This window comes from Jaculus jaculus, chromosome 4 (assembly GCF_020740685.1).
Source record: "Jaculus jaculus isolate mJacJac1 chromosome 4, mJacJac1.mat.Y.cur, whole genome shotgun sequence".
Classification (NCBI taxonomy): Eukaryota; Metazoa; Chordata; class Mammalia; order Rodentia; family Dipodidae; genus Jaculus; species Jaculus jaculus.
Genome location: NC_059105.1, coordinates 41034279 through 41057477, shown reverse-complemented (window position 1 = coordinate 41057477; position 23199 = coordinate 41034279). Strand labels below are relative to the sequence as shown.

General features: G+C 39.8%; 1 protein-coding gene across 5 annotated transcripts in view; it reads right to left on the bottom strand.

Moving 5' to 3' along the window:
- Positions 1 to 23199, bottom strand: part of Satb2 (SATB homeobox 2) — a 206846-nt gene that overhangs the window by 43073 nt on the left and 140574 nt on the right. For all 5 annotated transcript variants that reach the window (XM_004653597.2, XM_045148526.1, XM_004653598.2 and 2 more), the window contains 2 exons: positions 18897 to 19109; positions 13091 to 13246 (listed from right to left, as the gene is read on the bottom strand). In XM_004653597.2, coding sequence (XP_004653654.1) covers positions 13091 to 13246; positions 18897 to 19109 — 369 coding nt within the window. The remainder of the gene's footprint in view (positions 1 to 13090; positions 13247 to 18896; positions 19110 to 23199) is intronic.

The window sequence follows — 23199 nt, the reverse complement described above, 5'->3', positions numbered from 1 at the left end:
TAAAATTTTCAGTAATCACCTACCAAGGAAAATACACATGCAGTCTCAATGCAATGATCCCACTGAGAGAAGGAACATAAGCCCAAATACTGCTTTCTTGCAATCAAGTTTTAGAACATTCCAAGCATAAACAAATAATATGTATTAGTATCCCATCCCAGTCATCTCATCAGCCTGTTCAGCACATTTCCTTCGGTAGAAAAGACCTGTGACCATCCTTTCCCACTCTACAGGTGAGGCAACATTCATAGTAGTCAAGATAGAGCTTGGTTACAACTCACATGTCCCTGGAAGTTGCATGCCAACCTAAATTTACAAAGCAAATTATGTTGTAAATGTACTAGGACTTAGTACTTAAAGAAATGTGCCACTAATTATATTTAGAAGATAAATGATTTCATCATTTATCTTTAGTAAACCAATCTTCTGATTGACGTGTCACATGGAGAAGGCAAACTTGAGTTCACAATTCAAGAGCATTAGGAGAGAAGAAGGCACAATAAGAACCACAGTCTTTCCCACTTCCCTTTATGATTTCATATCTCATAAATTCCTGTGTTGGCCTTAAGTCTCCCACCATGGTAAATTATTCAGTCCCCAGAGATGTATACTCCCACCTCCCACCTCCACACTTTGCTATGTTACTCTCTTGGCTGGAATGTCTCCTCTCCAAACCTTTGATGTCATGCAATGCTGTACTTCAAGGTTCTATTGTGAGAACTGGTTGCTCACTCCTACACAAGCCTCAAGCCCTCTGAACACCCTCATCGTGTGCTGGCTGTTACTGTGAAGGGTGGGCATCTCTGTACCTCCATCCTCTTGGTCTAGCCTTTTCAGAACACAGTATGGCTCCTTACACTGACTAGCTGCTTTGTAGATGCTTGCAAGATTGAAATAAAATTGCCAAAATCTAGAGGAATGTTTGTAGTTCAATTTTAGTTATTGTTCAAGAGGGGTACTAATTCCCAGAAGCAATCTTGTCAGTGTGTTCTAAAGGTTTCCTTCCTCATCTCTAATGCACATCTTACCTTAATTCTACAAGTCTAAAAACCACTGAAGGCATTTTACTGTTATAACAAAGAATTAACTTTTCTTGTTTTCTTTCCTCATTTTTTTTTCTCTGTTTAACAGCAAGTCTTTGAAGGAAAGAGAGTACTGTAAGGTCAACAACACCACTTTGCCTAGATATCATTCCTGTTCACAGCGAAAATGTGTTGTTGGGTGTTAACCAAGACTCACAATGCCCTGGTAGTAGTAAGGTGCATACTGCACAAACTCCAGGCTCTGAGAGTTTTCAATTTAAAAGGAAATGGCATATATCATAAATATCAAACTATACCTGTCATTTAACAATCTGTGTTTATTATTTTAGCCATTTTCTTTGTCTACTGGTGCGAGCTGCTGGTGTTTCTCATATGGGCCTTAAAAATTATTTTGTTTATTTGAGGGGGTAATACGTCCTCTAGCCACTGCAAACAAATTCCAAGTGCATGTGCCACCATGTGTATCTGGCTTATGTGGGTATTGCAGAATTAAACCTGGGTCCTTAGGCTGCACAGGCAAGTGCTTTAACTGCTAAGCCATCTCTCCAACCCCTCATATGGGGGTTTTTAAGGCTCCCCCAGACTAAAATGAATGGAAAATAGCAGTATCTACTTCACTTTTAAAAAATTGCCAAAGCCTGAGAAGGTTCAATTACCAGAGGGCCATTTGAAAAATATTAATAAGACCTAGTTTGAGATTGGAACCCATCAAATATGACTTTAAATCTAACTTCTAAACCTTATGACTGAGTGATATGGGGGGACGGAGGGGCATAGCTGAGAAGAATGGGTCCCTGTCCGTGGTACTGAAATGTCACTATACACAAAGTTACTTATTCCTATGCCAGGACACTGGGTATGGGCTCCAACTTCTCCAGTTCCATAAATACATACATACATAGATACATACATACATACATACATAGTCAGGCATCATGATGCATGTCTGTAATAAGAACCCTGGGGATCCTGAGGAAGAATAATCAATCACAAGTCTGAGGCCAGTTTGGACCTGTCTCAAAAAAGCAAAACGGGAGGCTGGGGAGATGGCTCAGCAGTTAAAGGTGCATGCTTGCAAAGCCTGCTTAGCCTGGGTTCAACTACATAGTATCACAAAACTCCAGACACACAAAGTAGCACATCTGACTGGAAATTGGAGTTCATTTGCAGTAGCAAGAGTCCTTAGCATGCACCAATTCTCTCTCTTTCAAATAAAATTAGTTTTAAAAATTCTTTACAAAATTCAAAATGTTCTAGATTCATGAAAATTTTCCCAGTTTAAGTAATCTCAAACAACTACAAAACAGTAGTAAACACAAGCTTGCTCTGACACCCATCAGGAGGTTAGCTTTGCCCTTGGTGACTAGGGTTATGTGTTTTTCCAAAGCAGGGCTTTATCAGTGACATTGTTCCCTTGGTGTGCCCAACACAGTGCTGGCTGGTGGATCCAAACTACCAAACAGGAAGCTGTCCTTCCCTTCTGCCCCTCTAGGAACTCTAATGAATGAAAAAGTCAGCAAATGAACAGTTCCTCAGGAGAATGACTCAAGTTTCTTACAGCAGAAATGTAACAGGCCATTTACTCACCCACATCTTCAATACAGAAATGTCAGCATATGCAACCAAAAGGAAATGTTTTCTGAGTGTCTTAAAAGAAAATTCGTATTATTAACCACAGACAGTTCGCTTTCTAAATGGAAGCACAGAAAGTCCCCAAACAAACTTTTGTAACTGTGAAAGGATTTCTCTTCAGCTGGTTGAGACTCTTCTGAAGTGTGAAATGAGCCAGATAAAATTCCACTCTTGTTTCTTAGTCACTGAATTCTCTTTTCATGAATCCAATAAGTGTCTATTAAAATAAATAAACCCCTAATGATTCAAGATAACCTAATCAAGAAAATTGAAATAGATAAGAGGCTAACTACAAGGGAGACTTGTCAAGGGCTTCAATGAACCCCTGACGAGGAGGTCATCTAAACTTGAAAAGAAAGAAATGTGCTGAACATTTGGTTATAGTTCAAGGTCAATTATGTTTGACCTTGCATTCAATAAGTAAAATTGATCTGCTACTTTTTTGCATTTTCCAAAATTCCACACTAAGTTGTAACCTATATTTTCATGGGGACAATTTTCAACCACCTCTGGGCTACCTTTCATATGACTCTCACATTTCTAAGGATGCATTTATAAAAATTGAGTCTGTAATTTAGAGTCATGAAAATGTTATTTCAGAGCAATTTTTTAACCTCTGTTATACATGGCTGAAGCTGAAGTCAAGAGGGGACTACATAAAATATTATCACCCCATTGTCATAGATACATGGGAATAGACATAATTATTCAGTTCTATGGAGATTTCCCATGTTTCTACATATAAATGTGAGCTTACATATATACATGAAGAAATTAGTATATGTACTTTAAAAAGCAGTTTTTATGTGCCAAAAAAGAATGTCTCCACTGAAATACTAGAAATATATTAATAGCAACCTGCAACATACTAAATTATAAAGCAGAAATTAACCATGATGTACTTTTCCATTCCCTTCCTTCAAGACCAAACTCCAACATACCTGTGATTCAGCATTACATACTGGGAAAATTTTCTCAAGAACTTATGAGATCAGGGAGTAGAGGACTGGTAAGTGACACATTGAACCAAAAACCATGAGGAAGGCTAAGAAACTAAAGAAATGAAACTAAAGATAGTATTTTATATTTTATAAGCATACCCTCCTTTGTGAAAAGCTTTCCTTCATTACATAAATGATTATATTCCTTTAAAATGGTATATCATTCAAAGCAAAGCGGGATTCACAAAATCCCTATCAAAATTCCATTGTTTGGGGCTATGGGTGTAGCTTAGTAGCACATGTGTGGTGGTTTGATTCCCCATAAACTTAGTTGTTTTGAATGCTAGGTTCCCAGCTGATGGAGATTTGGGAATTAATGCCTTCTGGAGGGAGTATATTGTTGGGGGCAGGATTATGGGTGGTATAGCCACTTTCCCCATGCCAGTGTATGTCACACTCTCCCGTTGCTATGGTTCACCTTATGTTGGCCAGGGGGTGATGTGCACCCTTGGCTCATGCCATTGTTTTCCCCTGCCATCATGGAGCTTCCCCCTCGAGCCTGTAAGCCAAAATAAGACTCTTTTTTCCCACAAGCTGCTCTTTGTTGGGTGATTTCTACCAGCAATGCGAACCTGACTGCAATAACTTGCTTGGCACATATAAGATGTAGGTTCAATACCCACCAGTAGCAAACAAACAAAATAATTCCAATGACATTCTTCACAGAAAAAGTTTCTAAGCCAAAGGACTCAAGTTTGATTCCCCAGGACCCATACAAGACAGGTGCACAAGGTGGTGCATGCATTTGGAGTTTGTTTGCAGTGGCTGGAGATCCTGACACACCTGTTCTCTCTTTCTATCTGCCTTTCTCTCTCTCTCAAATAAATAAATAAAATAAAATTTTAAAAAAGAAATAGTGAAACACATTCTCAAATTCATAGAGAGCCACGAAAATCTCCTAAATAATTAAAACAATACTGAGAAAAAATAAAGTTGGAGGCATTATATTTTTTGATTTATCATTATATTGCAGGAGCTTGAAATGTAATTCACTGATACAGCTTTTGTCTAGCATGTACAAGGCTCTGGGTTTGATCTACAGCAACACCCATAAATAAATACATCAATGATAACAGAGCTATAGTACTCCAAACCATGTGGTATAGTATAGTTATAAAAATAGACACAAAGACTGATGGAACAAGTGGAGGGCCTGGAAATATGTAAAGATGTATATATAGCCAACTGACTTTCAACTAGGACATCATGTAGATAAAATGATCCTGGGAACTCAAGAGGCTCATGCAAAAGGATTAAGACTTCAAATCAGCCTAGTCTATATAGCGTAAGCTTCCTTGAGAATAGTAAGAATGGAGAAAAGTAAAATTAGCATATGAATATATTTTAAAAGTTCTAGGAAAACTTAATTTTCACATGCAAAAGAATAACAATGGATGCTTCTATTATACCACATATAAATATTAACTTAAATCAGGTAAAACCAAAATGTAAAACAAGGAAGTAAAAAGTGCCAAACAGTGAGGTAGGAGGAAAGCTCCTCGCATGAATGTTGGACTATCACAAGGAAACCTCAGTTGACAAACACAAAAGTGAATAAATGAGATGGATCAAACTAAAAAGCTTCTGCCCAGCAAAGGCAACAACCAACATAATGACAAGCCAACCTGTGTGCTGGGCACATAGTTTAAAATCATAGATCTGATAAGGGGCTCATATACAAAATTCATAATGAACTCTTACAATGCAACAAAATGTCTAGCAGAACAATAAAGAACCCAACTGAAAACTAGACAAAGGGCCAGGTATGATGACACATGCCTATAATCCCAGCACTCAAGAGGCAGAAGTAGGAGAATCATTGTGAGTTCAAGGCCAGCCTGTGCTCATGTGAAACCCTACCTCAAACTACCACCATCCCCCCCCCCCACAAAAAAAGACGAAGGATCTCAGCCAGTACAAAGATGACATGAAAATGGCAAACACATATATGAAAACTTACTCATAATCACTAATTAAGAAATTATAATCAAAACCACCATGAAATATTACCTCACATCTCATCAAAAAGAAAGGCAACATTTGCTTACAATTGTTGGCAGTGAGGTACAGCAAAAGGAATAGAGCCCTGTTGATAAGAATGTGCATTAGTGGGCTGGAGAGATGGCTTAGCGGTTAAGCGCTTGCCTGTGAAGCCTAAGGACCCCGGTTCGAGGCTCGGTTCCCCAGGTCCCACATTAGCCAGATGCACAAGGGGGTGCACGCGTCTGGAGTTCGTTTGCAGAGGCTGGAAGCCCTGGCGCGCCCATTCTCTCTCTCTCCCTCTATCTGTCTTTCTCTCTGTGTCTGTCGCTCTCAAAATAAAATAAATAAATAAATAAAAAATTAAAAAAAAAAGAATGTGCATTAGTATAGCCATTACGGAAAACAGTATGGAGGTTCCTAATGAAACATTCAGAACCCGAACATTAAATTGCCTCCTCTAAGATATCTGCACTCCCAAGTTCATTGAAACTTTATTCACAACAGCCAGGATATAGAAAGAACCTAAGTGTCTATTGGTTGAGTAGATAAAGAAAATGTATGTACACACATACCCAAACACATATATGTAGACACTTGCATATTATCCAGCCATAAACTAAGAAGATTCTGCCACTTACTACAACATGGATAGACCTTGAAGTAATTGTATTGTGAAAAGTAAGCCAGACACAGTAAGAAAAATACTGAACGATATTACTTCTAAGAAAAATTGATAAAGACAGACAGAACACTGGTTACTATGGGTGGTGGGGAATGAGCAGAAAACAGGGAGATGTAGGTTGAAAGATACAAAAATATAAAATATGCAGGATAAATAAATACAGAAATATGATGTGTCAAATAAGGGCTACAGTTCATAAGACTGTATCATATTAAGGATTTTTGCAAAATAATTATAGTTTAGCTATTCCTGTCACCAAATAACTAAGAATGATAAATATGTTAATCTGCTTCACCATAGTAACCATTTCACTATCTATATGCTCCCCATAACATCATGTTAATAAACTTCAAATATACATGTATTTATTTTTTAAAAATAGAATAATTATTAAATTAAAAGTAATTGGTTCTAAACAGAACTTCTGGTTTTAAATTGCCTCATGTACTCTTGGCTTCCCACCAGGAATGGATGGTAAGACCCTATTGTTGAAGACTCCACACACTTGATCTGCAAGGCCACTGAGAAATCCTGCTACAACTGATCTAATAACCTCCTCCATGTAGACCAGCTGACAGAAAACTGGAAGAAGCCATTCTACATGCAGTTCAATGGGAGAAAGAGATACCACCAGTGAAGATGCTCAACAGTGGACACTGCAAGCCTTATAATTGGCCAACCAGACCAAATGAGCCAAAGGGTGCAATAGTGGCATGTCTGTCATGGTGGAAACCAACTTCCCTCCAACTGGACTCGAGGCCTGCTCCATGGGGGAAACACATCCCTGATACTGAAAACTTAAAACAGGGGTAGTCATGAGCCCTAGGGGTGTAACATCTGCTGATGTCTGGAAAAATGTATATACTATGCTTATCAAACTGCCCAGTAAGCATTTCTCTTAATATTTATACCCTTATATTAATGCTACTCTCACTTTGGGTACAGAAACTTCTCTTTTCAGATGGCAATGACTTTGGGATGACTCACAAAGTATCATAGTGCTGGAAAGAAGTGACTGGAGTACTGAGTAACATCTTGATCACACCTTCCAAGGTCAGGGTCTAATGCAGAAGAGGTGGTGGAAAGAATTTAAGAGCCAAAGGAAGGATAGGACATAAAATGGCCTGGATATCCATGACCTCATAGTGCCTGACACTACCTACACAAGACGATCATAAGAGGAGGAAAAGACCATGACATCAAAATAAAAGAGAGACTGATTGAGATGGGGAAGAGATATAATGGAGAATGGAATTTCAAAGGGGAAAGTTGGGGGGGAGGGTATTACCATGGGATACTTTTTATAATCATGGAAAATGTTAATAAAAATTGAGAAAAAATATAAGTAAAATAAATTGCCTCATGTAAGTATAATATAAGCTTAATTGGATCTAAGCATACATGTACACTCAGGTGTACACACATGAACACTTGAAGACAGAAATTCTGATAGTAACAGGATGTTGTGGTTCCTACCTATAATCCCAGCACTTGGGATTTATGTACAACTAAATTGTGCCTGAAATCTTTTAAAAAAGAGATACAAAAATACAAATTAATTCAGTGCCCATAACTAAAGCAAACACAAGTACTTAGACTGACGTGGTATCAATTCCAATGGCAAAGAACATTAAGAGAATGGGAACAAACCAGTTAATACTTCCAAGATCTTCCTCAAGAGAGAGTTCTCTGCCTTTGCTTAGTTTTGCTTGAGTTAAAAGAAACCTACCAGAGAGAACTTCCCCCACCCTCTGGAGGCAGGGTTTCACTCTAGCCCAGGCTGACCTGGAACTTTGTGGCCCCAGGCTGGTCTCAAACTCTCTGGAATCCTCCTACCTCAGCCTTCAGAGTTCAGAGATTAAAGGCATATGCCACCACTCCTGTCAAGTAAATTTGAATATTGATCAAAAGAGATTTTTAGCTAAGAAAATAATGTGCATAAAACCAGATATCCAGAGACACAGAGGCTCCCAAGATCTCAACACTGAAGCAGACCTAATAGGAGCCCAACATGTCTGAGGGAAGTTTGTGGAAGAGAGGGAGGAAAGAATGTCAGAGCCACACGCTGGGTCATGACACACAGAGACATTTCCTCCTACCCCAAACTAAAGGCTAACCCCACAATACATGACCCATATACCCCAACAAAGAGGGGCAAGCAGGGAGGAGGCTAACAATGGTACTAACTTGACTGTATTCACTGACGACACACATGCAACCTCTCTAATACAACTTGTTAAGTCAGTAGTTGAGAACTTGGGTTTCTTGTTGTTTTGCAGAAATGCAGTGAGAAGGCAAAAGGTCAGCACACAAAATCTACTTAATCCCAAAGTGCATGAAGCACAGAACAAACTGCAACCCAGTCACCACGTACAACAGAATTCCTAGGGAAACGGATGGCGCTGAGGCCAGAAACCTGCTCCTTCTGCTACAGAGGAACACAGTCCTGCTTCCTCCTCTCATTCCTCACTAAGAACCAGCAGCTGCAGCAGCTCTCAGGCCAGGGAAGGGGTGGGCAGAGCCTGGGAGGTCCTCGGAGTGGAGAGGGAATCCCACCTGTGTCATCTTACTGAGACGCTAAGCCATTGTCTATTTCCAGACTAGCTCCTCTGTTTTATATCCCAGCAGCCTCTGGGGCAGGCCCTGGCACTTTCATTGTCTAAGGCTCACCCACGCTATCTGAACACCACATCTCAGCTTCTCTCTACCTTCCTGATATAGAAAGTCAACATAGCACCCTTCTGATGCATTGTTCATTGGTTTATTTATTTTTTTTTTGGATGGGGGGAAAGGGAAACAGTGATTAAAATCTACCTTTTCCTATTACTTTCTGTATTCGAACTGTACCCAGACCTAGTAAGAAAGTTGGGTCTTTGCCTTTGAGTGTAGAAATAATAAAGATTCACACATCTTTCAAAAAAGAAAGACAGAAAGAAAGACAGAAAGACGAAAGAAAGAAAGAGAGAGAGAGAGAGAGAGAGAGAGAGAGAGAAAGAAAGAAAGAAAGAAAGAAAGAAAGAAAGAAAGAAAGAAAGAAAGAAAGAAAGAAAGAAAGAAAGATAGATAGATCTCCAACCCCAAATGATCCTCAGCATTCTATGAGCTGGACTGCTACACACTGTAAAAGAAGGGAAAAAGCAGGACTCAGGAAAACAACAAATTAGTGTCTGGGTCAGGGGCAATTGGATCCATTCAAATGTAGCTGAAGATGCTGTCCTACAGGACCTGGCCATCCCTGAAGGACTGCTGGGGGTCAGCTGGAGGTGACTGCTTTCTCTGCTCTGGATTTCACCTCACAGATCACAGGTGATAAGAACAATTAGGAGGAAAAGCAGAAACAATCTCATGAATCCCAAATATGAGTAATAAAGAGATGACCAGATGCTACTGAAGGAGAGGGAGCTCTTGTGTGCACTCACAAGGCAAGCTAGGCATTCATCCCTGCTGTAGTTTGCAGATAAGGGTAGACTGAGGTGGTCCTTCTTGAGAATCCCTCTTTCCTGGTCCACAGAAAATAGTCACAGGCCACAGTGGTATCATAACACCTAAACTGATCCTCAATAGAAAATGAAGGAAGAAACACGCCTTCCCCTCTCATCTTGTTCTGTGACTTCTCTCTTACAAGAAAATGATAAAAGTATCAAATAAAAGACACTTAACAGATCTGGCTGATGGCCTAGAGTGACTCTGACAAAGGAGCTGGGGCCAAGTCACGACACCACCTCATATAACTCACCACTAAGGAAATACAGTCTTCCCAGTCATAAATTTTCATAGTAAACTTCTTAATCACACTCTTTCCTTTTCTGAATGCCTCATGTGATGGTTGTTTTCTGTTCATTAACTTGACAGGATTTAGAAATACTATGGAAGCAAATCTCTCACCATATCAGTAAGGGATTTTCTAGATGAGATGGAAAGACCCACCTTAACTGTGGGTGGCACCATCAGCTGAGCACTCAATATTCATTGCTCTCTACTTCCTCTCTGCTGGTGTGATGCCACCTGTCTGCTGCTGCCATGCTTTGCCCACCATAACAGACTTCCCCTCAAAACTATAAGCCAAGAATAAACCCCTTCCTTCTTTAAGCTCCTTCTGGTCAGTTACTTTGTCTTAGTAGCAAAAAGTGGACTAATAAAACCCTTCCCACTGTGCCTATTCCCTAAACGTTGATAGCCTTCAAGGACCATCTTGGCCCATCACCCTCCATCTTTCTTAAAGTTTTGTCCCTTTTTCTATCACTTCATTCAAAGCTTTCCAGACACACGAAGCAGTGCTTGGCATTACTTTTAATAACTGATTACAGCAATTCAGACCAAAGAGTGAATGAGGTTTAGCCAGGGCTTATTTCTATTTTAAAGGAAATTTCTAATGAAGGGAAGCTGTTGCTATGCATATCTAACTGGGCCTTCAGGGCTCCCAGCCTTCTCCAGTTCACAAGAGTTCCTAATTAAAGGTTTTACTAATTTAACCTCCATGAGAATGGAAAGTACTTGAGGAAGGAAAGGAATGGAAGATAGGAGAAAACCTTTGTTCTCTAAGTTGTCACAATTGAGCCGAAGTATGGATGTCTATAGCATGGTGAGGGTAAGTACCACTGAGTCATATATGTATTATGCACATGTATTAAATACATATACAAGGTACCAAGTCAAGCAATTAAGTTCACTAAACATGCTAGAAGGTGAAGGCTCATGCTTATATGATCAAGTATCTTTTTGCTAAACTGTCTTTGAAACTATCAAGTGAATTGTTTGTTTGGCAATACAAATTTTAAAAACATGATGCCTGACTTAGTTATCTGACAAGCTAATAGCAGTGAGATCCCCTATTCCTAAATGGAAAGTAAACAATTCTCTCAGTTAAAACAATAAAAACTACAAAGTATCTCATCCTTACTTAGGCTCACTCTCACCCTTTGGCACATTAATTCCCAGAACTGTTTTTCTCCAGATTCTACAAAATTAGGACTACTAATGTCTTTGATTCCACCTCTGTGAAACACAACTTTCAATGAGCTACTTGAATTACTTTGGGGAGAGTGGAGGCCTTGCTACTTCAAGAGCCATAGTGCCAAGACAACAGGAAGATTGCAGGCCCTTAAGTTACATTCTCAGACTCTGGTCTTCAGTTTTTCTGGAAAGATGCTTTTAAAAGAAGGACCGAGTGAAACTTTGATATGTGCGTCAAGACACAACGGAGGGTCAGGTTTGCAAAATCAATCGTGCAGCTTTTACACTCACTGCACATTTACCACATATGTCCTTTATTACTCAGTGGAAAACCATTAAATGCACAGTAGTTTTGCCAAGTGGCATTATACATTTAACAGCTTTATCCATTTAACAGCTCCAACTCTCATTATATTTTGCCATGTGGTACATGGGATTTTATGCATTTAACAGTTTAAGAAGGCTCTATGGTATTTTCTTTTCATGCATTTTCATATTATGGTGGAACATATCTTAGCAAACTCTATTTCACTGGTTCCATTGATGAAGGGAGTCAGAGTAATTTGAAAAAAAAAAAATGACTGCATAGAAACTAAAAAGGAAAGGGAACATTTCAATCCTCTTCAAAAGTCTTTGATTGTCGTCCTCTCCATCCAGTAGCATCTGAAAACAAGTTACTGCAAAACTGCACATCAAAAGGGTCAAGCAACACACAATTAGTCTAAATATAACATTTATCACTTGTAAAGATCATTTTTATTGAAATCCCCCCTACTTCATAGAAATACAGTACTCAGTAACTTTCTCTATAGCACACAAGAGACCTGTTAGGGAGGCAAAGGGCCATTTTACATTTGCATAAGTAGGAATAAAAACATTTGTCAAGCAAAGTACAGAGGAAAGCAATCTCAAAATCAAAGGCTTCATAAAATTATGCAGTTACTAACTTCCATTTCCTGCACCCTGGATTAATTGTTTATCTAAGGGACTTAGAAGCAAGTACTTCAAACAGACCTAAGAATCCTAGCTGGATAGTAGCTGTCCCCTTAAACAAGCTGAAGACAGTATAGATCCCTCAACTGTTGCTGTGCTCACAAACAGCCCTAAGCATCTGTTGGCTGCTTTTCCCCTGAGCATTGCGCTTCCCACCATCCGCCACACTGAACATTTTTTACTGCATGAGCTTCTATATGTTTTCTTCTGCTAAAAGATTTTAGCACTTTTTCTGGAAGCCCCACGTGTGTTTTCTGCTGGAAAAACAACTGTATTCTATACATAAACGAAACACCTGACAATTGCAAGGTGTCTCTGGGGCTGGGCAAAAGTGGTTATTATAGCAAAGTCACCTTTCCCCCAGTGGAATAAGAAGGTGATGAGAACTGGTTAAATGTGGTCTCCAGGAAGGGGCTGTTATGCACATTCTAAGTTTCGTTCAACTACAAAACAATAATAATTGTTACAAATTTAAAAATTAGTCACTTATCTCCCAAAACAAGAAGAAATTTTTAATAACTAAAAGACCATATTCAGCAATACTTGGAACAAGGGATAAAATCATTCAACACTGACTCTTTTATATATATCAAAAATTCTTTAAAAGAATGAAGGTGGGTTTTGGTCTTCTCTGAACACCAGTGGGAGTTGGAGCAAACTGTGGGCAGAAGGCAAAACATGATAGGCTCCCCAGGGGTTATTACTGTTATTATTATTATAAGAACAGATGTATATTTTATTAGAAGAAGGAGGAGAAAGATCTAATTCCAGTCCTCCATCTTGATCTTTTAAAAACCACTCACCTGACTTTTATTTGCAGCCACTTTGGCAAACAGAGCTTGAGACACCTTGGCCCTTTTCATCTCCTGTTGGATCTCATCGTAAATGGCAGCTGTGATGTTGACGTTGGCGCCGTCCACCTTAATAGGGAGGTCTGTTGTCGGTGTCGAGGTTTTGGCCTACCAAGAGACCATGAAAATAATAATTTAAAAAGTGCTGCATTCAGCCCAGCCATCTGTGCAGAAATTATCAGAGGATTTCAGTCAGCTGATGCCAAACTGCATTAGCTACAGAGGGACACTTCCTGTCCATTATTCTAATCAGGTTAATTGTGATTGGAAATAATTGCAGTTCATTCCTATAGGACATGCAGAGTCCTGTCAGCCCACGCGCTTTTCTTTACAGTAGCTGGGTGGTTCACAGGTAGGAAAACTACCCTGGGCATGGGCTGCCATGCCATCATCTAACTAGAAGCAAACATGCAGAATACACTCACCTTTTTCTGTGAGAAAACAAAACAAAACAAAACAAAACTGGCACACCTTGTTGGAAGAGACAATTCTTCCAGAAAAAATGAGTAAATGGGTAGAGGTCTCTAAATAATAAATTATTACTCAATTTAATGCACTCCCCTGAGTCTCTCTCATTCTTTATTAAGGCTTTACATATGTCATTTGAGTATGTATTGTTCCCATCATTATCATCATTATGCTACCCAGATAGTCACCTAATTTCACCTAGGAAATCAGTGGAAACGAAACAAAATTTCATTTCATAAAACTCGGCTTCACAATGCCTTTGATGTGCCGTTTTCATTTTCTTAAACTCATATTGCGGTTTTATGCATTCTGCTGCGCTCATTTTAATTGAATGATTTCCCATCAGCTTCCAAGACAAATGAAGGACAATGCAGAAGGTGTCTGTGCTTCTTGGGGGTAGCGATACCCTAAAACACTTGAGCCAACTTGGTCTAAAGGACTGTCAGAGGCTTAGCTTAGTCTCGGCCCTAAAATGCCTTGCTGGCGTCTGACAGGAGGGTCAAGTGTCTTTCTTCCACCGCTGGCAGCAGAACTCCCAGACTCGTCAGTCCACCCTTTTCCCAGGGCACATTAGCCCTGCCAGATGATTGAGTATAAACTGTGTTTTTTTTTTCTTTTTTTCCCCACTCTCCCTACAATCCCAAAACAACAGGAGTGCCTCCAAACTGTTATTCTATAGATGTATAGAGCTGCCCTCGTCAAAATCAGGCACTGCTGGTCTGAAGGAAGCTAACAATGGAAAGGTGTCTTGAGGCCAGCCTTTGCTGCCCTAAATCTCCACAAGACTTTGCTTCCTGAGAGCCCTCGTGACATCTGCTATACACTTTTGCCCTCCCTGCCTAGTCCTATTTTCTAATTACTGCCAAGTCTTAGTAAGTATAATTTATTGGCTTCTTTTGATGTGCCAGGCAGCCTAGGAAATCTTTTAACTTCGGTTTTCCCATTTGATTCTTGTAAGAAACCCATGATTTAGGTATTGCCATTGTCAAGTATAGGTGAAGGAGTTGAAATGACAGAGGATTCTTAGTTTGCTAAAGGGCATGCAGCAGCAAGGGATGGCATCTTGGCCTGACCTCAAGTCTTTCAAGCTTCGAAGACTAGCTGGGCACACCATGCTACACTGTTCCCACAGACTCCCGTGCATGGTCCATGTGGGAGGCTGTGCCTGCTAGCATCCTCTGCCCTGAACACTTAAGACCTTCATTCAACTCAGGCCTCTGCAATTTTTTCAAGAAGCTCCTTTTTCTTCTCAAAATTTCTAGTTAATGCACCATGCTATCCTTGTCAAGTGAACGTTTTAGCAAGTCATTTCTGTCTTTCTCCAGTGTCTTCATTATCATCATGATCTCCTTTTACATGACTAGGCAAATCTTCTCTAGAACTCGAAGGGCCAAAACAAAGTGGTAATGATGGTATATGGTTAAGAGTAGGCTCTGGTATCTGAATAACTACACTTCCAACCCTCTCGCAGCCATGTGAACTTACAGAAGCCTGTTTCCTTATTGCTCACCATCACAAAAATAGTGATGATAAAATACAGGCAAAATGTTCACAATCTATGCTACACCTCAGTGCATACTATCAATATGGGACCAGCCTCATCCCTGTGTCATTGTGAGGCCATCATCAAGGATGCTGAGGAACACTGACCCAAAGGAGAATCGGGAAAAAAGATTCTAGAATTCAATTTTCAAATCCGTAATTCCTCCAATTCTTGCTAAAGTGCTAAGAAAGTTTTAGTATGTTTTGAAAAAATAATCTCTGTAAGCTACCTTAGTATATGAAGCTGATGACTCCAAACAAAGGCTATACATGGGTCCTCCTGACATCTGTCCTCACAGTGAAAACTTTAGCATGTAACACATCTTCACTGCTATCTCTGAAAGAATTTTGAGTAAGTAGGCATGCATAAATGTTTTTAAATATTTTAATAGCTTCCCCTTTCTCAATCTTTTTAAAAAAATTTTTGGGGGGTCAGGAGGCTTACAAGGAAGGATCTCACTGGACTTCATTATATAGTTTCAGGGTGGCCTCCAACTATTTCATAATGATCCTCCTACCTCTGCCTCCTGAGTGCTGGAATTAATGGGATTAAAGGTGTGTGCCACTGTGCCCAGCTTTAAAAACAAGTTTCATTGACAACTTCCATACTTTTACACAACATACCATGATCATAATCCCTTCCCACCACTCTCCTTCATCCTCCCCAACCATTACCACCTCCACTGAATCCCTTCTTCTTTCCAGCTAGTCTGTACCTTTTAAAACCCATATCCAGCAGTTAAACAAAGAAATGACAAAGAATGAATGCAGTGTCATGATTATCATTCTCAAAACTAAGTCTCAATGCTTCACATATATTTGCAGAAATCTCAAATGTCTTAATTAAATGCTCAATTTCTGATGCTCATCCCTAAAAGGAACTTTTACCTAGGTATTTTCAAGATGGGAGTCTATTGGAAATTTAAAAAAAAAAAAAAAAAAAAGATGTTGTGTGGCCTTCTCTATGTTGGTCTGGATCTGGAAGCTATCAAGGTAATGGAAAAAGTACCTAAAATAGAATCTTGCTAGGAAAATATTGGGCTAGTAGATGCCTCAGTGGGTACATTGCTTGTGGCATAAGCATGAGGACCTGAGTTAGGACCTCCAGAACCCATGGAAAATTCCAGACATGGTGATGTATGTCAGAAATCCAAACCCTGAAGCATGGACATAGGAAATCTCTGAAGTTTGCTGGCTAGTGAGACTAGCAGATTCAGTGATCTTAGGTTCAGTGAGATATCTTATCTCATTAAAAAAAAAAAAAAAAGAATGACTGAAGAACTCACCCAGCATTGACTCTGGTCTCCACACACATGCACACATATGTGTGTACATGTGTGGCCACATACAAGTGAACATGAATACACACATACATACCATGCACAAATATATTACAAAGATGATGAATCCAAAACAACCAGACCTGGGTCACTTTCTAACACACACAGCTAGCCCTTGTAGCTGACTGGATAAATGGGTGGAGTCTGGAGCATGGCTAGACTTTCCACTAGGGGTTGAAGAGCTTTCATAAGTGGCAAAAATACTGCTGAGTTTACTACAAGTAAATATTAGTACAAATTAACAACTTGTCCAACTTAATAGCTTGCTATGTATGCCCTAATTTTAAAGAAAAATAAAGTCTTGGTGACACTTGTCCAAAGCAAGCAGTTGAGACTTATTTTTGGTTTAACAGTAACTAAAACTCATAATTTATTAAAGACTGAACTATAAGTAACACAATTTGGCAGTGCATGATATAAAGTGATCTTCAATTAAAAATCTATTGCAGAATGAAAAAATATAAAAAGAGTCAAGACGTGTGAAAAAATTGATGTACTTGCAAAAGCTTGAATATCTCTACTAGAATAAGTTCTGATTCTATGCTTAATTAGTTTCTTAGAATTTATCAGAAAACAAACTCATAAAAAGAAATAATGTTTCTAATGAAACACTCTTTGATTTTTGAAGAACCCAGTTTTCAGTGTTATACAAATGTGGACCTGTTATATATTGGCTTTAAGAGCTATCACACAAGACAAAACTTGTGCAACACACCCTGGAATGGGATGAGCATATGTCAACTGAGAAGGGAATGCCAGGGAGGAGTATTCCATCCCATAACCCAGGATAGCTATGACTGCAACACAACATGAACTCATAAATCATGCAATCTTTAAGCATGGGCTTTGTAGATGATGGCTGGGGAGTAGATTAGAAATGAGTGGGCTAGGGTCTGAATTGGAAATGCGCTCTGGTTGCCTTGGGTCCTTGATCCTGCAATTAAGAACCTCAAAGCCTACTGTATTCCTGGATGCAGACATGTGCACAAGGACCTAGGAACACAGTGTTTAAAAGTGTATAGAGGGATCATGGAAAATGCTAATAAAAATTTTTTTAAGGGCTGGAGAGATGGCTTAGCGGTTAAGCGCTCGCCTATGAAGCCTATGGACCCCGGTTCGAGGCTTGGTTCCCCAGGTCCCACGTTAGCCAGATGCACAAGGGGGCGCACGCATCTGGAGTTCGTTTGCAGAGGCTGGAAGCCCTGGCGCGCCCATTCTCTCTCTCTCCCTCTATCTGTCTTTCTCTCTGTGTCTGTTGCTCTCAAATAAATAAATAAAAAATGAACAAAAAAAAATTTTAAAAAAAAATTTTTTTAAAGTGTATATAGGAGATGGAGAGATGGCTTAGTTGTTAAGGTGTTGCCTGCAAAGCCAAAGGACCTCAGTTGGCTTCCCCAGGACCTACAAAAGCCAGATGCACAAGAGGGTGTGTGTGTCTGGAGTTCGTTCACAGTGGCTGAAGGCCCTGCTACGCCTATTCTCTCTCTTTCCCTCTCTCTGCCTCTTTCTCTCTCTCTTTCAAGTAAAAAAATAAATAAAGCTTTTTTTAAAAAAAAATAAAAAACAGTATGTAGAGAGAGCTGGAGAGATGGCTTAGCAGTTAAGATAGTTGCCAGCAAAGCCAAAGGACCCAGGTTCAATTCCCCAGTACCTATGTAAACCAGATGCACAAAGGGGTGCACACATATGGAACTGATTTATAGCAACAGCTGGAGGTCCTGGTGCTCTCAGCCTCCCCCACCCCTCTCTCTCTCCCCACCCCCCATAAATAAATAAAATATATTTTTAAAGAAGTGTGTAAAGAGGAAGGAGTGAAGTCATCAGCTCCTACTGAGATCATCCTGGGAAGGAAAACAACTGAGGCCTACTTTTTCACTACCATTTTCTACATGTGACCCCTGAAGGACACCCCAGTCACTCTGATGAAGCCACTACACTGCAAGCTTCCTTTACCCACAAGCACTTCACCCTTGCTACCCTTTTTCCATTGCACAGAGAAGAACTTGGACTATTCTACAGCCTTTGCCCCCAACCACCTCCACCTCAAACAAATAAGTCATTTAAGGAAAACAAGGTACTCGTTATAGAAACTCGGCTCCCACCCAACACCCCAGCCCTTTCTGCCACAACTGAGCAGCTGTGTACAGACATTCTAGAGCCTTCCACCTACCCACTCCTGCCCAGACTGCCTCATTTGCCATGCATGGAAGAATTGGAACTGCCTAATGGAAACAAAATAGCAGAGCATACAGTGGGAGAGTACCATAATCATATCACCAGGGCCATACCCTTTGACCAACACCTTCAGTGGAAGGAAAAGTCCTTGAATTACATGTGTCTGTTTTCAGGGGAACATAGTACACGTGAAGCAAAAGGTTTCCAACTGCAGAGTGGAGCCAATAGCTCACCTGAGGGGTTCGGGAGGAGCTGGGACTGCTGGAGGCCGATGACACCATGCTCACATTGGGGTTCATGCTCCGCTCCCGCTCGTCCTGGTAAATGCGATCCCGCTCCACTTCCGGCAGGTTGAGGAAGTTCTGCATGGCCCTCAGGTTTACTAAGAGGGACTGAGAAGCCGTCCTGGGGTCTTCTTCCTTACGCAGAATCTCGGACAACAGTCCCTGGTAGAGTGGGAGGAAACAGGTTAAGAAGTCATATCTGCAGGTCTCTGTGCATGCCTTCCACCTTCCAACCCACTCTCCCTGTATCAGTTGACATAATGCAGCCTGTTAGGCTGTCAGGGACATCTAATTCCTTAAGGTTCTGCAAGCAGAAAGAATCCGTGGGAGGTCCGATGTGGTGGCATACGCTTTTAATCCCAGCACTTTGGAGGCAGAGGTAGGAGGATCTCCATGAGTTCAAGGCCACCCTAAGACTACGTAGTGAATTCCAGGTCAGCCTGAGCTAGAGCAAGACCCTACCTCGGAAAACCAGAAAGAAAAAAGAAAATGGGAATGTGCATGACTTCTGGAGGCTGTGCCTTATTTTAGGCCCATTCTATTCAGCCACTTTATCGTAGCTGCAATAATCCTGCGTGCAGAGATGCCAGCTAGCAAGGTAGGTGCTCTGGAAGAATCGGGAAACTGCAATTACCACCAGGTGCCTCCTACAAGTATTTCAGGAACTGTTAGAACTCTCTCGGCTTGAAACTGGGAACACTTGGCAGTCCTGCTTAGCTTTACAAATCTGCCAAGTTTGGTAAATTTAGTTCCGACATTTAAACAGCATGGGAGATTTACATCCATTAAAAAAAAAAAAAAAAGTTTGGCTGAATTTCCTTGTGACTGGCCACTGATTTCAATATAGATACTTCTTATGTTGAAAAAAAAATGACAAAGCCATGGTCTATAAATTAGTGTCAATCCTTTGATAACTTCCCAATCTATAGATACTAATGTTACTCTAGCATATGTAGCAAAGGGAAGGACATAGCCTCCTCCACCACTAAGCAATGAAAACGTGGTCACATCCTCCGAGGAGACAAGATTGCTCTAAGTATAGTGTGTACACGGTGCCTGATAGGCTCTGATGCTTTCTGAATGTGTGACTCATCCACATAGCAGGCCTAAGTGGGAAATTAGTGTTTTCATGTGCTCTAATGACAGAGATTTCACAAGTATCCTGCCAAACTCTGGGAAAGTAACGTGGACTAAGAGGGCAGGAACAGGGAGTGTCTGGGCAGATGTACCCGTTACCATTCTGTACACTTGTTGGTTTGCCACAGAGAGGCATCATTTCATATTCCCATTTTAATATCCCTTCGCAGGGCACTATGAGATCAGGGTTTAGGATGTCCCCAGGAGGACCTGGGATGCTAATCCTGTGTCTTAGAACAGATGGGGCAACCCCAAACCATGAAAAGTCACTTCTACAAACTGCAGAAAAGTGTTGCTAGTGCCAAAGATGTTTCTACCAAGGGGAATTGATGTGAAGGCAACATGATCAGATTTTCAGATTTTTTTACATACAGCTTATATATGAAAGGGCAGTGGGTAAAGGGGAAGAAACAATCACAGGCTGGCCAGAAATCTGCAGGATAAGGTAGACATGTAATGGAAAGCAGTTTATTCTGTTATAGTCAAGCAAATGCAGTTATGTGTTCTAAGGTTGCAATCACCACTCAAAACACATAAAACACTGATCAGTGCTATACCATCTGACAGTTCTGTAACTTAGGGTTCATGTTACTTGTAACAAGTAACATGGCTAGAGATCATAGCATGTGTGTTTGTATATATTTTACCTGGGGGAGGTCATAATGAAACAAGAATAAAACATGCTATACAACTAGAAGAAATATTTGTGTGTATGCATGCTCATATAAGCTCAAAGGAAAATCAAGATAAGCATATACAAAAATACACTGCTGATAAAATGATTAGAAAAAATACAGACTTTCGGTAGTTTTAGAAGCAACAAGTGAGATCTACATCTTCCAGGAGAGTGTTATGCAGTCTACAAATTGATTGTCTCACTGAAATTAAGAGTCACTTCTAACTTAGGTCATCCTACTTCCACTTCCACTGAGCAACCAGAAATGTTCACAATGGATTTGCTTAAAAGATTTTTTTAAATCTCTAATAGGAGGCAGGTGAATCTTAAGTTTCTATCAATTTCTAAAATCAGAAAGACATGACATTAGTGTTTTCTGAGCTACCTTTCATAATGTGCTAGCATAGAAAGAATAGTTTTCTGCTAACACCCCTTTTGTATTTTAATAAATCTCAAAGAGCTGAAATTTGAAGATGCTTTTACAGCCTGGAGAGATGATAATTATGATCATCACCTGACATATCTCAAAGACATACTTCTTCCTCCAAGAAATTATTTTCACAAGTAAACAAGTATATTACAGCAAGATTTTACATACAAAATAGTGATATATAACAAAAATGATATTCCAATGGACCATACTTCAAATTACAAGTTTGTAGGTGTTCTACCAATAAAAAAAATAAAAAAAAAATCAGTGTTTTTGTTTCTTGAGTTTACTTGTTGTTTTTTCTTGTAGTTATACACAGGTCCTACCTCTGTATTTGTTTCATTAGACAACATTTTAGGAAAATTTATTAATCTCTAAGGAAAATGCAGATGAAGCACCCTGGAGGATGGCTGCCTAACAGCATCCTTTCTTGAGTAAAAGAGACACAGCGCTTGTATTGTAAGTGCCTTGTAGAGGCACGGCAGCACCTGATTCATTTGCCTAATTGCAGATCAAACCAATAAGGTGGTCAGCACCACCTTCATATATCACCTCAGAGAATTAGAACACTGTTCCAGCATATTTACTTAAACTGCCATCTGTGTAGCTGTGGTCCCACAGTACATTCCTTTAACCTCTAGACATTTTTCCAAGTGTCTATCTGGTGGGCACAAGAAGAGCTTTATTTGTTTTGTTCAGTCTTCTTCAGTTTGGTTATTTATGTGCTTTTAACCATTTTAAAATAAGCCTTTTCAAATGTGGACTAAATTCTGCAGTCATACATGCAAAGAGAAATTAGTTAAAAATTACCAGAGGGCAAAAATATAACAAGAAAATCTATAGTCTAACTCAGACATACACAAATCACCCCATCATCCACTAATTATCAAGATAAGTAAATGTTTATCATATTGGAACTGTTGTGGATAGAACATAAATTAATAATTCATCTCACATAAATATTTCTAAAGCCCTTGCTACTATGTCATCTGGCATTTTAATTATCAAGCAGCTAGGCAGGAGGTGTCACTTGGACATTGCCATTATGCAGCCTGAGATATAGAAAACATGGTGTGGCACCTGGGCACCAGGAAAAAAAAAAAATGTACTTCTATGAATAGGAAGGTCATAAATATTGAGAATGTGCAAATGGAGAGGAATTAATAAATTAGCCAGGATATTGCTTATTAAACTTTCATATCAGTAATCACATTAAAACATATTGCAAGTATTGCATAAAGTGGTCATTAACTATTTTCCTCATTGTACGCAACAGAGCCTTCTCCAGGGAGACATTATAATAATTTCCTCCATGGTGTTAGTTGAGGTTCTGTAAGACAAGGAAACATGTTGCCTGCAATGAACAGAAGGACCGTCAACACAAACTACAGGTGTGCTGTACAACAGTTCTAGGGTTACAAGTCAGTGGAAAAAGCAAGGGGTCAAACAAAGCATTCGCCTTTACCTGACCTGTGAAGGCTTTTTCAAGGTTGGTTTGTTTCCAGCACCAGCAAAGACTAGTCAGACAAGTTTAGCAGAAAACTCATTAAAATCAAAATAATTCAAAGAACAAAACAACACCCCATCTAATATAGTCTAGCTTACTACTGAGATAGACCATCTTCAATTGCAAAAATAAAAACTGGGCTGGAAAGATTGCCTAGTGGTTAGGGGCTTGCCTGTGAAGCCTAAGGACGCTGGTTCGAGGCTCGGCTCCCCAGGACCCACATTAGCCAGATGCACAAGGGAGCACATGCGTCTGGAGTTCATTTGCAGTGGCTGGAGGCCCTGGTGCACCCATTCTCTCCCTCTCTCTCTGTCTCTCTTTGTGTGTCTGTTGCTGCTGTTCTCAAAAACATAAATTTTAAAAATGAACAACAACCAAAAAAACTTTTGAGCTAATTTTTAAAATAGAAAAAAGTATGTCCTTACTTTCTTACATTTGCAGCAAATGAAACAACTTGACAGTTTCTAAGTCTGCATTTTCTATCAAAGAGCTTTCAATTGCT